Below are 17,075 nucleotides of genomic sequence, written 5' to 3'. Positions count from 1 at the left end.
GCAGACAGAACAAACATCACGCTACCGTCTGCTGATAAACGATCACCGTTCGCACGACCGCCACAAATTATTTTCAAATTTGGATCACATTCAAATTGCGGTAACGCACGCGAACTCAGAACACAAGCCGGGTATTCACAAGTCTGAGACGAGACATTTCGTAATAAGCCAGCAATAAATCATAGCTACTAATTTGCTTTTAAAGGTTTTCTGGAATTATCTGTGTGTGTAATCGTGCATTGTGCGGCGACAAACGGCGAGAGTGGCGCCGTGCCGCCATTGTGCGGCCGCCTCCCGAAACACGCTTAAAAGGAGCCGCCCGCGTTCGTAATTTGTCAAGTGCGCTCTAAAAGAATACAAAAGTTCAACCTTAAAAGGCCGAGTTTAATGTAACTCCAATTAACTGGACTGTTACCGAACGTAATTGGCGAACGTTTAGTTTCTGCCTTTTACTGCAATGACTGTTTGCAATTAGCTTTCCTATAAAGATACGGATCGGAGACTGAATCAGTGAAATAGAAAACTACGCTACGCGCCTAGACCTCACAATGTCAGTGACCTTTCAACATACTAAATCGACCGGTGCATTAACACAGTTCGCTTTCTGTTTTAATCTGATTTTAATTTCGCGACTGCAACGTTTCGAACTATTAATAACCAAGCATTTGCATAATTAAAATTAATTAAAAGTCTCGCACGGACGCTCCGGCGACCTTGTCTCGACGCGCAGACCAATTATTGAAATTAGATCAACACGGAATGCTTGATCTGTCGTAGCGACCCTCGCTCGGAGACGCAGTGAGCCTCCTGATCCCAGGCCCGCAGCCCACACGACGGTCACGTGGAATCAATTCTCCACGCCTCGCACTATTCATACTGACCACTCGATTTTACAAACGCGATCGATGAAATCTGTATTTTAAAACGTTTAATTAAAAGTCGATTATCGTTCGAATCAGTTAATAAACGTCATTGTTTTATGGTTGTGTCGAAACTGTCAACGGACGCAACCGGTTGGCACACGGCTTGACTTATTGGAGCATACAAATAATTTTTATTCTCATCACGAAATGTACAGTGGCGTCCGTCGGACATGTTGTACGATTAGTTTTGTTGCATAATTTATACAATTTATTTCGGGTTCAAGGATCGATTGTTTTTCGTATGACTTAACAAACGACTTAGGTCAGTTACGGGCTTAATTAATATTTATAGACAAAATTATGTACGTCGTCGTCGTAATTTATTGGTCGTTCTAAATTCGTGTATCCAGTTCGGATGATCTGATCACGTTAAACGAATAATCGATTGTATTCGAATGTCAGAGGCAATCAAAACATGATCGCTCGGGTCAGCGCTTCCGAACGCAAATCTGGGATGACGCGCGCCCGTCGTTACTGGCGACCGGCGCGGTGCGGCCGTGGAAATGGTCCACGCATACTTTTTAGTGAATGGCCAAAGTTTGAGAAGCGCATCACTATGTTTGTGTGGTCAACTACCGTAAGATAAAGGTCAAGTATTAAAGATTGTAATGTTATCTAGTGTGTTCTCACGCCTGTTTCGCGTGTGTACGGTTACGTCGTCGGTGGATGCGATTGGGAAAGTCCGCTCTCGAGACGCGAACGATTTGTCACAGCTATCGATCATTTAGAGAGAAAAAATCTAAATGTGATTACGTGTGAATCTTGAATTATAGGATTATTTGTTTGAAATCAAACATGTTTTGTACAGGCTGCTTTCACTAATTACTCGACTGATCTTTAGATCATTAAATAGTTTTAGTTGCGAAATTGATTTTTCGAATCCATAACACGCAATACGATACGTTAATGAATATTCACAGTATTGATGGTTCAACTGTATACGATGATTATCGCATTTTAGATATGCCCGTGGGCACAAACCACTTTCTTTGCGGATATTGCCCAACGTTAATAGCCTCTTAGCAAAAGATGACTCATGTATGTATAAGGTATGCTCTGTCTGCCACCAACTCAAGAATCTGCCAGCGGCCTATCGTGAACCCATAATCCTATGTTTACGAGCCACATGTATTACCGCTGACTTAGTTAAGGTATTCACTAAATAATAAACCGCCTACATTTATCATAGTACTAAACTACTATTTTTATGCACAGAATCGAACCCATAACCACCTTAATAGCCCAAAAGGCCAATCGCAAGCATTTATTGGTTATCACGACGATGGATTAAGTGCTTATATTAGGGCTGCCACAGCGGGCTAACAATAAATCCTCGTGAACACAACATTATTACTCTTCTTAACCTTATTTACATTGTGGTGTCGATAACTACTTACCGCTAGATTGGACGTGAGCACCCTATACTAAATCCGATTTCTTTCTTATCAAATCCACAATTAATTTACTTACTTTAATTAAGTGGTTACTGGAGCCCATAGACATCTATAACGTAAATGCACCACCCACCTCGAGATATAAGTTCTAAGGTCTCAGTATAGTATACAATGGCTGCCCCCCCCTTCAAACCGAAACGCATTACTGCTTCCCGGCAGAAATAGGCAGGGTAGTGGTGCGTGCGGACTCACAAGAGGTCCTACCACCAGTAATTATGATTCACTGTAATCTTATAATAATGCGTAACATATTCTCAGAGACTCATAGGAAAGGACGTCGGGGGCTATATAACAATCCAAGACCGAGGTGTCTGGCATCACCTACCCACACATTCTAGTATAAAGTCCAAAACGACTTGTGGTATAAGATCCTTTGACTTTTGTCAGCGAGTTTAGGTGTCAAAATAAATAAAAAATATTTAGACACACAAACTACGCGACGCCACAACCTTAAGTTGATACATTCCCGCTGTTTTATAACCAAAATATGCATCTAGTATTTTATGTTCGTGTTTATAGGAGCATAACATGCAAGCAAATTTGTTTAGTTCAATTTTATAGTTCTATACTTTGTAGTCCAATCGGCTCTGTACTAATTAGCTTATGTCATAAAATTTATTTTACAGCATGCTTTTTACATTAAAATTGCATTATTTTTATTTTTAAGCTCATTTTTAATTGGTTATTAACGTAACAGAATTAAAGTAATCGGTTTATCTATATTAACTCGGCGGACGACAGCGGCTTAGGCGATTGGGGATTGCTGATGTATTTATTAGCGATATCCACCACCTTCAAATGAGCCGTATACTCGTCTGCTTACGAAGGTGAAGCACTCGAAGACGCTCGGGCAGCTGTTAGCTAATCTCACCCCCTCTTGGTTAATCCTTTGCTCGCCTACCTGTTCTAGTGAAACTGAAAAGGCCTCCGGGCCACCAATAATCCTACAATCATAAAAAATATGTGTGATGCCGTGGGACACCGGATAGGAACGAAGTTCCTTATTATGAAAATATTAATTTTAAGTTCTATTCGAGGTATAAAGAAAATAATTATTCGGGTATACATTTTTTATTGATAAAAAAAACTACTTTACAAAGTTATCAACTTTATTTTATTCACAATGATTAAAAAATATATATAATAATAATATACAAAGAAACAGCTATTTATATGAATAATAATAATAACCGTCATCACGTAGACTATACATTAGACACTGTATAGCCATCATACTAAGACTATACATAAATAATAAAAATCTTACGTTACGGACGTTTTTTCCCGGTTAGGGTAGCCCTCCGCATCGTCCCATAAGGAACTTCGTTCCAAAAATGATAGTAATACAGTAAAATAAAAAATATTCTGTAAATTATAATTTTTGAGATGTCTTTCTTACTCACTTGCAGATCGGACGGTCCCGAATATTACGTAAGCATTGTCAGCGTAACATAAAGTAATGATACGATTTTCATTTAAAGATTACGAATTGTATTCACGTGTCTAAACCTAAAAGGGAGCATCGATAAACGGTTCATCGACGACCCCATTTACTTGTCAGTTTCCTGACTCATCGGCGTGCTTGTATGCGCCAATATCAATGGATACTTTACATTTATACTACAATGTATCTGTTTACTGAAGAAGATTTCGTAATCTAAATTCTAAATAAACTTAATATTAGTTTAAATAAATAAGGAATTCGTTATTCTATACAGAAATCGCACTGATATCAACCCTTGCTACCCCTCTGTAGCCAGTGCTTATGACAACTTTACAAATCATCCAAGTCGATGCTTTATCGAGTGCAATTGTTCGTTCCACGTAAAACACACATGATATTAGTATTTACTATAAACAAGAGGTACCCACAGCACTTGGTAGAACCTGTCCTGGTGAAACTGGAAAGATCTTCTAGCCACCAGTAATACCATAATCATAAAAAAGCACTCGGTAGAAAAAGACCGGGCGTCTCTCTGCTGTTGCTGTAAGCCGCAAGCCTCGTACGATGTGGACGAAATTCTCTCGCTCGCTGGATATTTTTGGGCACTTCGGACATCCCAGTCAAATGTGGTGGGCGCCTGTCACCGCGTACTGTTTGCATTTTTTTTGCTGCGGAAATAAGGTGTAATTATCAATCATTATTTCTACCACGCAATGGCTATATGGTACTCGTAAATGGGCCACGGGGCTGCCGAAGCACTATGTTGGCTACGACTCTCCATCATTCACTATTAGTATACCGTGCGCGTCTGCTGCCAGATAAAATGCAGTGTGCAAGTGTCACTTACCCGTATTTTTTAATTATAACCGGACAATATTTTGCTATGTAGGATCCTCTGGTCTGCCAATCTGATTTACTAGTAATTAGTATTTTTATACACCACATGGCATCATTTGCGTCATTTACGTCGTAGATATCTATGGGCTTCGGTAACAACATAACACCAGGCGGGCCGTGAGCTCGTCCGCCATATAAGAATAAAAAAAAAAGAAAAAAAGAGCTGGAGCCTGTTTTTTCTTTTCATAAGTATACGAACGAGCTCATCGCAACGTCTGTTTCAAAGTGGTCATGAAAGCCCATGAAAATCCAAATGCAAGTGTCACCCGCCTTGAGACATGAGGTCGAAGTCTCAATGGTATTAAGCCCTCGGTACAAGTTACCGCAAAAAAAAAACTTTGCGAAACCTCTTCGTTCTCGGAATGACAAACTGGTCGATTGCGCGATATCGCGTCACAGATAAAGAATTTAAACTAAAACAATGACATCTGTCAACGGGCGTGACATGAATTTTTGTTCATGACCGTGAGCTTAATTTTCAAACGAATTTCACCCTTAGCGCTCAAGCTTTAATGGCATTTGTGCCATGTGATTTTTGCGATAGCATCGTTATTAAAGGAAAGGTTAATAATATATTGGTATTTTATACTTGTCTTAAAGATTGGTGTGGGTTTTAAATGAAATGAAAATTTAAAATATATTTATGGCTCTGATTAATTCGGGTGGCATTGGGGGTTCGAATCGTAATATATAAAATTCGCGTATAAGGGCGTGTTTATTCTTCTTAGCTATTGCAGAGGAGCAACCGGCTTTCTGATTTGCAATGATAATGGGCAACGGTACTTTCGACTTATGACCTTTGGGCTGCGACTACTGCCTGCACAGGTCCGGCCGTAAGCAAATCTACAACCTTTAAAACGACATAAAACCATAAATATAAAATCAACAACAAAAAAAAGGCTTGTTTAAAAAAAATTTGTATATTTTGATTAGCTGTCGCAAGTTCCCGAGTCATTTTACTATCAGAACAACATTCCTTGTTAGTTAAAGGCCCGTTTACACGCGTCGGTGACGCTCGCCGGTGCGAGTGGCGCTGAAAGCGAAACTCCACCGTTTCGTCTCGCGGTCATGACGTCACTTCCCTGCCGGGCCCGTTCCGGTCCGGTAAACGCGTTTAACTACGGTTCTGTTTTCGCAAGGCCTTGATTTGAATTCAAATTGTAATTTTTAATACCAACGAGCCATGAGCCATGCGAAGCCCACACCATTCCACAACGTAATAAATTCAAAGACATCGTTAACACGCTACTTAACGTCAATTCATGCAATTATGTACTTTACAGATGTCGAATTTATAACTTCAAATGACTCTCAATAACATCTGAGAAATAATCACTCAAACATTCTGCGAGAAACGCTCCGTCCTTTATTATTTTAGAAGTTTTGATCTATAACATGTGAACATTGACGTCATTATTCAACATACGGCAATAATAGAAACTGAACTCCATTCATTGATTAAACTATTATAGGAATTCGTTTGTTATTTAGATAATTTTTTATAACCTGTAATTATTAGATCCACTATTTCAATCATGATCTTTATATATAAAAATGAATTGCTGTTCGTTAGTCTCGCTAAAACTCGAGAACGGCTGGACCGATTTGGCTAATTTTGGTCTTGAATTATTTGTGGAAGTCCAGAGAAGGTTTAAAAGGTAGATAAATATGAAAATGCGACGGACGGGTTCCTTTTATGTGTTTATTTTATACAAAGGTTTAGGTCTTTTATTTATCGATTAAGGCACTATGATGTCTGCCGGGTCAGCTAGTTATTTTAATAAAAATAGTTGCTTAGATATCTATTTAATAACTAAAACCAATTACAATTCGTTTTTTCGATTGGAAAACATGAAAACTTGGATAGATGTACACTTTATTTCTTATCTCTTTCTTTCTCATCTAACTTTATCATCAATTCTGAAGGCAGTCTCACTCCTGTCGTGTATTATAATACTATAGTTCTGATGTAAGGAAAGTGTTCTCTGTTAAGAATGAAATATAAAGCCTTGAAATCCATTACGTTTGAACGTTTGAAATGCCATTTTATTAGATCAATTGAATTCCATGAATTCATGGTATCGTACTATTTGTGATGCTGTCATCACTGAAAACTGAAAAGATTTAATCTCTAATAAATATTTTCAGAAAACTGAAAAGATTTAATCTCTATTAAATCTTTTCAGTTATATTAATCGTTCCTTTAAATTTGGTGGCTAAATACGAAAAGCTCCCTTCATGATGTTAATAAAACATATAAAATACTTTTATTTATGTCAATATCCGACCATTCCGTCGGCTAGTGATTCCAAGATGTTCTGAAGATAGTAATCATTTATTAATTACCCGTGTATTCGCTTAATTAAACGATTATTTTAGCTATGCCACTACCGTTAATTATCAATATTATTTTACAGTTCATATTATATAGATTTTTGTGTTGTTTTAACGATGATTTTAATGGGGTTTGGAATTTTATTGCGCGATTGAAATCGATGTTTTGGAAATTATTTGATAATAAACAAGTTGTTATGTAATTAGTATTAATATATTTAAATTACGAATATTTAGACCGCATCCTGTAAAATATTCAGACTGTGGTATGAAAATACAATCAGATTTAAAATTGAGACGATTCCGTATGTGATTTTAGTATAGATACTGTACACTTTCAGTAACTGATCAATAGTAGCAACTAAATCAAAAACGAGTAATCACCCTACGAAGTAGTAAAAATCCAATCAATTTCGATAATAACCAAAATCATTTAGAAGTCTTTAAGCGGTACGCAGCAGCTTGGCTCTGCCCCTGGCATTGCTGAAGTCCATGGGCGACGACGGTAACCACTCACCATCAGGTGGGCCATATGCTCGTCTGCCTACAATGGCAATAAAAAAAGTCTCACAGCAACATGAGAAGTGGCTGTTAATCCTCTCAATAATTTAGATTTTGGTTCCTAAAACATTTACAGAAGGACTAACGTCAATCACGCCTCCCGCCATGAAGTCAAATTAAATACGTCTCATGAATACTCGTATAATAAATACCTACTGGCATGCTACTTTACTTCTTTTTTTTTCTTAGATGGGCGGACAAGGTGGGCTGTGAGCCACCTGATGTTAAGTGGTTACTGGAGCCCATAGACATCTACAACGTAAATGCGCCACCGACCTTGAGATATAAGTTCTAAGATCTCGGTATAGTTACAACGGCTGCCCCCCCCCCCCCTCAAGCCGAAACGCATTACTGCTTCACGGCAGAAATAGGCGGGGTGGTGGTACCTATCCGTGCGGACTCACATGAGGTCCTACCACCAGTAAACTTACTTTTAACTTACTTTTCGAAACATGAACGTTACTAATGACACTTTTATTCGTTTCCAGTCATTCTTCGGTCGTTCGTACAACAACCTGAACTCCATAACGGAGTGCAAGAACAACGGCGAGTGCGTCATCAACAAGAAGAACAGGACGGCGTGCAAGGCATGCCGCCTCCGCAAGTGTCTCATGGTGGGCATGTCCAAGTCCGGCTCCAGGTACGGTCGCCGCTCCAACTGGTTCAAGATCCACTGCCTCCTACAGGAACAACAACAGGCCGCACAATCCCACTCGCCACCTCGAGTACCGCAGTCGCCCCACCCGTTGGCGCCGCCATTCCCCCCACATTTGTTCCCCGGCCTGGCGAGACCGCGCACGAAAGAAGAACTAGCCTTGTTAGGACTGGAGGACTACAACAAACCGTGCTCAGGATCCCCAGACTCACACCGAAGCGGGTCTTCTCCGAAATCCGATGAGAAAGCACGCATCACATCTCGGCCTGTCGACAGAGCACTTACTCCGCCCCGGGAGTCTCTGTTCCAACTGCCTCTGGCGAATATCGCTTCCTTGCCCCATTTCCACCACTCGCCGTTCTTACCTCCGCCACCATTTAGTCCTTTTCCAACGAACCATCCTTTGCTGTTCCCTCCGGGACTCCACCCTATATACTCGCGACATTTACTGGACCACGCCGCATTTAGACAAGCCGCCGAGAACAACAATGACGTGAGGATCGACGACCACAACTCGGAGTCTTCGAAAAGATTCTTTTTGGACGAGATTTTGAAACATCAGAGATCTTCACAACCGACGCCTCAAGAAGAAGTTGTGTCTGAGTCTGAATTTGTGCCTACGCCTCCTACTGAACGACGGGCTTCCGAATCACCAATTCAGGAGAACCCCATGGACCTGTCAGTGAAATCTGACGGTCGGTCGAGTTCAGCCCGACGGCGGTCTGACGACAGCGAGATCATAGTTCCAGACAACGATGATAACGAGTCCGCAAGCGCAGGCGCCTCCGCCAGCGAAGAGGAGGACATGCCGTACTCTCAAATCAAGAGAATCAAACTTCACCCTTTAGATCTCACCACTAAAGTGTGACATCGAATAGACTGCGTAACCAGTGAACGAAACACGGCCAGTAAATCGGAATGTGATTTTAAAAATAAGTAGAAAAAAGACAATTGCTCTCGCATTGTGAATTGTTATCGATTGAAAGAGTCTATCCAAATACGTAAGATAAGTAGTTTTAGTTGAATTTTGAAGGAAACATGTTGATCGGTACTCAATGAGCCTAGTTGAAGGTTTTTGTACAAAAATACGAAATGTAAATAATAAATTATTCGCGTTTAGTTTAAATTAGGTATAGGTAAGTTTTAGTGGCGGTCCTGTTCAGATCGCGACCCGGTGTCGAAACATTCCACTTTTTTTATATAAATTAAAACAATTTTTTTTATGTATAACTTATTCAATTTAGTAGATTTTTTTTGATTGACGTGTTGTTTGAAGACAGTAAAATTGTTAAGTTCGGGTGCATTGTGAGACTTGTTACACGCCAACAGGGAGAGATATCGCAAGAGAGGAAATAAATTATTACATTCACTTATTGTCAAACAATCCGACTGCGTTATGAAACTTGAGATTGAAGATGTCATTTGTATCAGTGTTTTTAACAATAATATATTATTTATATTGTACTTAATAGAATCAAAACAATCCGGCATTTTTCAATTGTATTCGTTTTCTGGGAAAATTAATGAAGTTTTTGTGCCAGTTTTCAGTATCTCAGTAATAATGATTAAATTAAAATGGTTATATTAAATTGGTAACTTTAAAACGTTCAATTACTTTCGAATTACCAAATTTTTGGTGCTAAATGTGTCTTATTCTAATATAAATGAAAGTAATGTTGTCCTTATTTGCAGCGGTGCTAGGGCATTTGCAGTTTTATATTTTGGGAAGTAAAAAGGAATTCAGTATTCTAAAATTTTGTAAATAATAATACATTTCGAGATTTCAATGGAATTTAAATTTTATGTTGAAACAGAATCGAATAGATGAATTATTTTCTTTATAAACATAACGTTTTGTATATTCTTTTGTTTCAATAAATTAAATGAATATTTAAGAACTTATACTCAAAAATACATTCCTATTTTGCTCAATAAAAACGTTTGTACTTACACCAAGTAATGGTTTTTAGTCACAGAATTATACTCAGAATTTATTTAGACGAAGAAAAAAAGATTTTTGTAAATATTCTTTAGTTAAATGGTTTTTATTTTTTATATCTATAAACAAATGTATGTAATGAATACCTTCCACTGAGACTTAAAAAAATAAAATAAGGATGCACTCGAAAATAGTTTTTTATTGTTATGTATCAAACCTCAGAAAAATCACCAAGGTAAACATAGTTTCCTTAGCTTACACACACGTGAATGACACACGTCATTTCGGCTCCTCCTGATCCACTAATGGTGGTTTTAGATACTTCAAACTCCGGTCATCATGCTCGTCGAAACCGTCGCTTGCGACGAAGGGTTCGGCGGGCATGATGACCGGAGTTTGAAGTATCTAAAACCACCCCACTAATGGTGGTTTTAGATACTTCAAACTCCGGTCATCATGCTCGTCGAAACCGTCGCTTGCGACGAAGGGTTCGGCGGGTAAACTAACCCATAGACACAGTCCACTGAGTTTCTCGCCGGATCTTCTCAGTGGGTCACGTTTCCGATCCGATAGTAGATTCTGCGAAGCACTGCCCTTGCTAGGGTTAGCGCTAGCAACATCGTCAGGTTTGAGCCCCGTGAGCTCACCTACTTCTTAGGTTACGCTGACATAGCCTTTCATGGCTATCAGCTAAGGAAGGAAAAAAAATATAGCTTTACACATTTAATGAATTTCCAGTAGAGTGTTAAATATACGATTACTACGCAATAGTAATAATGTAGTCTGAAATGTGTTCAGGGGGGGCTTATAATTGTTTAGTACGACTTCCCCGTGAGAGCACAACCACAATACGTGGAACAAAATAAAAACTGCTGCACACTAGTTAATCTGAATGCTAGTTGTTAGAGCTGATATTATTATAACACGAGCGAACGATCCTACTGGAGGCTTGCAGTGCTCTGTCTTAATTAAAATATGTAGAGACAACAACGTGAATGTTACCGCTTACCTTGAGACATGAGGTCGAATTATCGATGCCATTAGCACCGTGATAATACTCTTAAAATATTATTAGTACTAAATATGAGAATAGTAAGATTGATTACACATTTACAAAGTGTAATAGTCAAGAATTTACCAAATTGGCAAACCTTTGGGTTCCGTAACCACTTAGCATCAAATAGACTGCGAGCTCTTACTCTCGCTTACTCATACTATGATATGAAATGTATTTTTGAACATGCAGCGACGACCGTCATTCAGCAGGAATAGCAAGCATCCTATTATATAAATAAACCTGCAAAATTTATACAATTGTGTAACTGACGCTGGGTGATATTGCGAGGATACTTAGTATTTATTTTTGCAGCGATGCGTTCCATTTTAGCGGACCGAAAATATTTTATAAAAAACATATTTGCCATGAAGAGACACGCGTAAAATACATACAAGCATATGCATACTCACCACGTGTAAATTCGTCCCAATCAATTATAATTAACATACGCATATATACAAATCAAAATATTTAAAATATTCATCTTGGATTCAGTAAAATTACAATAGCGAGAACTTTTGAAATAGTATATAAGTAAGGTGCGAGACTATAGTGGTTTGTGCCTGATGCATGTGAGCGGAGAATCCTTGACCCGACGACACGGCCACAACCACATCTCCGTACAACGACTCATATAGCCTAGAAGCGACATAATATCAACTATTATTCTATGCCAAAGATAATTAGAGTTATTTATAAATCAGGCGGTACGGCCACACTAGACAGAAGCACGTTTTTCTATTTATTTGTAGTCTACGAATTCCGGTAAATCTTAAAAAAACTGCCCGTTTAAGGGAAGACAATAAAAATCTTGCTTCTGTTTGTCTACGGTACTACATTTTCCCTGCATGTTAAAATGCGTGTGGTCTTCAGTGACGAATGTTATTACCAATAAAACAACTGCCGTATCTAGTAACGTACAATCTGTGTTCCCATACGCGAAGCACAAGTGGCTGTACACAATAATAAAACACATTCATACCGAGATGAATTTATTATAAGTCGCTGACATTTGATCTGTACGTCTGAATTAAACTTTACATTTATTTTCGGTTTCAAACGATCGTGGTATTGCGCACGGTGAGGGCGTCGAAGTTCTATCACCGTCCAACAACTTGGCCTATTTTATTTGCACAACAATCCTGTTTACTTTGAAGGGTAAGATAGCTGCTTCTCCGTTGTAAATGAGACCTAAAGCTCAGTGGTATTGTGGCTGGTTTGCGGCAGATATAGGCGACAGCGGCACTAAAGTGCTCAAAAATACAATCAGTAAATACATATACTTATTTTACAAGTTTTTTTTTTTATTTACCACTAGCCGACCCGGCAGACTTCGTAGTGCCTCAATCGATAAATAAAAGACCTTTTGTATAAAATAAAATTAAAACAAACAAAAGGAATCCGTCCGACGGAGGACACATCAAAGGGAAAACAAAATTGTTATTTTTATTTAATTCCGAGCATTTTCATATTTATTTACCTTTTAAACCTTCTCTGGTCTTCCACAAATAATTCAAAACCAAAATTAGCCAAATCGGTGCAGCCGTTCTCGAGTTTTAGGGAGACTAACGAACAGCAATTCATTTATCTAATATATAAAATTCTCGTGTCACAATGTTCGTTCCCATACTCCTCCGAAATCGCTTGACCGATTCTCATGAAATTTTTTATGCATATTCAGTAAGCCCGAGAATCGGCTACTATCTATTTTTCATACCCCTAAGTGATTAGGGTTGTCCACCCCTAACATATTTTTTTTTATTTGGACTTTGTTTTTTGTCTAAATGAGGTATTTTGTGGTTGAATGAGGTTTTGTTATTTTTATTATATATTCCCTCATCGTTCACAGCACTACATACCTCTTTCACTCATTTACCACATCCTTACACACTTACAATAACTTAGTTTTTTTTTCTACACTATTAATTCCCTAGAAATCTTATATATGGTAAAACAATGTTTGCCGGGTCAGCTAGTATGTATATAGATTAATTTAGCGTGAAAGTGGTTTGTGTATACGTGATAAGAGTCCACCCGCGGTGTGGCTACGTAATACATCCAGACTCCTTGGGTATATGTTAGACGACGGGCGCCTGGATATTTTTCGTATAACATTCCATATTTATACCACGATACTCCTTCAGTAACTTTTAAGCAAAGCGAAATGTTATATGGATAATATACAATATACAAGTATCATTATTTTATTTATTTTGTATGTCATTTTTTGCGAAACTTCGCCCATAAATATTGATTGTTTATTGAGAACACGAACGTAATAATCAAACATAAATATTACACTCACGTTCGAATTTTAACCTCAATTTTAAAGCTGTGAGCCCAGCGGTGTTACCTTCGCTTGGAAATTATGGTCCATTAATCAAAACTGAAACGCGTGAAAATTACATGTACAAAGCGAAGTGCGTGAATCAGTGATATGGCACTTGTATGTCTACAGGCTCCGATACTAAACAGCAAGTCCACTGTGAGCTCGCTGCTGATACCAACAAGACTAATGAGGCCTTTTGGAACCTCTGGGTCTGCGGAGGGACTTCGGTTCCCTCTGTATTTTGTACCGTATGTTCCATGGGGAGTGCTCTGAGGAATTGTTTGAGATGATACCTCCATCTCATTTTTACCATCGCACCGCCCGCCACCGGAGTAGAGTTCATCCATACTACCTGGAGCCACTGCGGTCATCCATAGTGCGCTTCCAGAGATCATTTTTGCCACGTACCATCCGGCTTTGGAATGAGCTCCCCTCCACGGTGTTTCCCGAGCACTATGACATATCCTTCTTCAAACGAGGTTTATGGAGAGTACTTAACGGTAGGCAGCGGCTTGGCTCTGCTTTTGGCATTGATGAAGTCCATGGGCGACGGTAACCACTTACCATCAGGTGGGCCGTACGCTCGTCTGACTACAAAGGCAATAAAATAAAAATAAAAAAGGGCGCGCCCTAAAAGCCTTTACTACACATTAGTGAGTTTAGAGTTCAAATGAGTAAAATGTTATTGTTAATGAATATATTAAACTTATTTGTTGACGTTTTTTTATTGCTTAGAGAGGTGGGCAAGCTCACAGCCCACCTGGTGTTAAATGGTTATAGGGGCCCATATACATCTACAACGTAAATGCGCCACCTACCTTGAGATATGAGTTCTAAGGTCTCAGTATAGTTACAATGGCTGCCCCACCCTTCAAACTGAAACGCATTACTGCTTCACGGCAGAAATAAGCAGGGTGGTGGTACCTACCCGCGCGGACTCTCAAGAGGTCCTACCACCAGTAATTACGCAAATTATAATTGTACGGGTTTGATTTTTATTACACGATGTTATTCCTTCCCCGTGGAAGTCATTCGGGAACATATGTTGAGTACATATTTCATTAGAAAAATTGGTAACCGCCTGAGATTCGAACACCGTTGCATCGCTCAACACGAATGCACCGGACGTCTTATCCGTTAGGCCACGACGACTTCAAACGCACCCAGGGAGAAAAGTTAGACTTCCTTCCCTGTACAGCGGGACGAAAACCGAACTTTCGGCATAGGTAGGAGAAAAAAATTGTAGCTTTACAAAAATGTTTCTTGATTAATGAACTTGCCACGCGCCTTACTTCGAAAAATCACGAATATATAGATCCGGTTCACTTTGTGTGCTGTCTGTCCGTCATATACAATAGTATTTTATAGATAGAAGATACATAAATAATAAGACGCTATATTTATGGCCGTGCAATGTGTTACTTAACATTAAAAGTGTAATGTGTGGTTCGCAGCGGGGTTTGATTTAGTCGACGCCTCCCATAGATCACACACCGGGCACATAACGTATTGTGTGCACTTGTTAAATGCGCGATTTATGCTACATAGTTTAGTGCTAAAATGATATGTTTAGTGGTGGTAGCACGCACAAGCTGGAAATACTGTCCTCTATAATTTTGGGACGAAAAAACCTTGCTGTCTAGTATGGCTCATTGTATTATGCAATCTTATTTCTTCGAGTGTTAAATTTTTAATCGCTGTGGATAAGAAGACGAATTCACACACTATTGGGTGTCGAGACAATACCGGCGCTTATTAACAACACAACATCAACGCTTGATTGTTTTGTATTGGCAGCTGCTACGTGATGCCCAAAATGCAGAAATAAGCCCATTAAGTTTCTCGCCGGATCTTTTCAGTGGGTCATGATTTCGATCCGGTGGTGGATTCTGCGAAGCACTGCTCTTGTTAAGGCTAGTGTTAGCAAATTCTCTCAAGTTGAGCGGTGAGCTCACCTACCCGTCCGTGAGTAGCTGAAATAGCCCTTTAGGCTTCCATAGCATAGATAAAGCGATGCTTACTCGCGCGTGTTCATAGTACTCCCTCACACTAGTAATTCCAGGTTTGCGAGCGTATTTTATGTGCGTATATTACGAGTAGTCGGTTCCCTGAAGATTTCCATGCCAATAGAAGAATGTTGTTTGTAATTATAGTGAAAAATACCGTGATGATTCCAGGTAAAAAAAGCCTTGACAGAAAGTGCTTATCTGAAACGATTTCTCAAAACCCCTCGGAATGGAGAAGAATAAAGGTCCTGAGACCGAGGAACCGTCCGATTAGTCTCCTCCCGACGATAGGAAAAATTTACGAACGGCTCCTTAGGAAACGCCTCTGGGATTTTGTTACCGCGAACAAAATTCTCATAGACGAACAGTTCGGATTCCGCTCTAAACACTCGTGCGTACAACAAGTGCACCGCCTCACGGAGCACATCCTGATAGGACTAAATAGGCGTAAACAAATCCCGACCGGCGCCCTCTTCTTCGACATCGCGAAGGCGTTCGACAAAGTCTGGCACAACAGTTTAATTTACAAACTGTACAACATGGGAGTGCCAGACAGACTCGTGCTCATCATACGAGACTTCTTGTCGAACCGTTCGTTTCGATATCGAGTAGAGGGAACTCGTTCTCGTCCCCGTCAACTGACTGCCGGAGTCCCGCAAGGCTCCGCGCTCTCCCCGTTATTATTTAGTTTGTATATCAATGATATACCCCGGTCTCCGGAGACCCATCTAGCGCTCTTCGCCGATGACACGGCTATCTACTACTCGTGTAGGAAGATGTCGCTGCTTCATCGGCGACTCCAGATCGCAGTAGCCACCATGGGACAGTGGTTCCGGAAGTGGCGCATCGACATCAACCCCACGAAAAGCACAGCGGTGCTCTTCAAAAGGGGTCGCCCTCCGAATACCACTTCGAGCATCCCACTCCCTAATAGGCGCGCAAACACCTCCGCCGTTAGCCCCGTCACTCTCTTTGGCCAGCCCATACCGTGGGCCTCGCAGGTCAAATACCTAGGCGTCACCCTCGACAGAGGGATGACATTCCGTCCCCATATTAAAACGGTACGCGACCGTGCCGCCTTCATATTAGGACGTCTCTACCCTATGCTTTGCAAGCGAAGCAAACTGTCCCTCCGTAATAAGGTAACTCTCTACAAAACTTGCATACGCCCCGTTATGACGTATGCAAGCGTAGTGTTCGCTCACGCAGCCCGCACCAACTTGAAGCCCCTTCAGGTTATTCAATCCCGATTCTGCAGGATAGCCGTCGGAGCACCATGGTTCCTGAGGAACGTGGATCTCCACGATGACCTGAAGCTTGACTCTGTCAGTAAGTATCTACAGTCGGCATCGCTGCGCCATTTTGAGAAGGCGGCACGACATGAGAACCCTCTCATCGTAGCCGCTGGAAATTACATACCCGACCCAGTAGACCGAATGGTAAACCGTCGACGTCGCCCAAAGCACGTCATTACGG

The 17,075-nt window shown here is 40.1% G+C and overlaps 1 protein-coding gene across 1 annotated transcript in view; it reads left to right on the top strand.

The window, feature by feature from the left end:
- Nucleotides 1-10,398, top strand: part of LOC119629127 (knirps-related protein) — a 72,666-nt gene extending 62,268 nt beyond the window's left edge. Inside the window, exon 3 of the mRNA XM_038013976.2 lies at nt 8,102-10,398. Coding sequence (XP_037869904.1) covers nt 8,102-9,136 — 1,035 coding nt within the window. The 3' untranslated portion in view covers nt 9,137-10,398. The remainder of the gene's footprint in view (nt 1-8,101) is intronic.
- The last annotated feature ends 6,677 nt before the right edge of the window (nt 10,399-17,075 follow it).

This window comes from Bombyx mori, chromosome 11 (genome assembly GCF_030269925.1).
Source record: "Bombyx mori chromosome 11, ASM3026992v2".
Classification (NCBI taxonomy): domain Eukaryota; kingdom Metazoa; phylum Arthropoda; class Insecta; order Lepidoptera; family Bombycidae; genus Bombyx; species Bombyx mori.
Note: the sequence above shows the minus strand (reverse complement) of the source record. Positions and strands in the feature narration are given on the sequence as shown.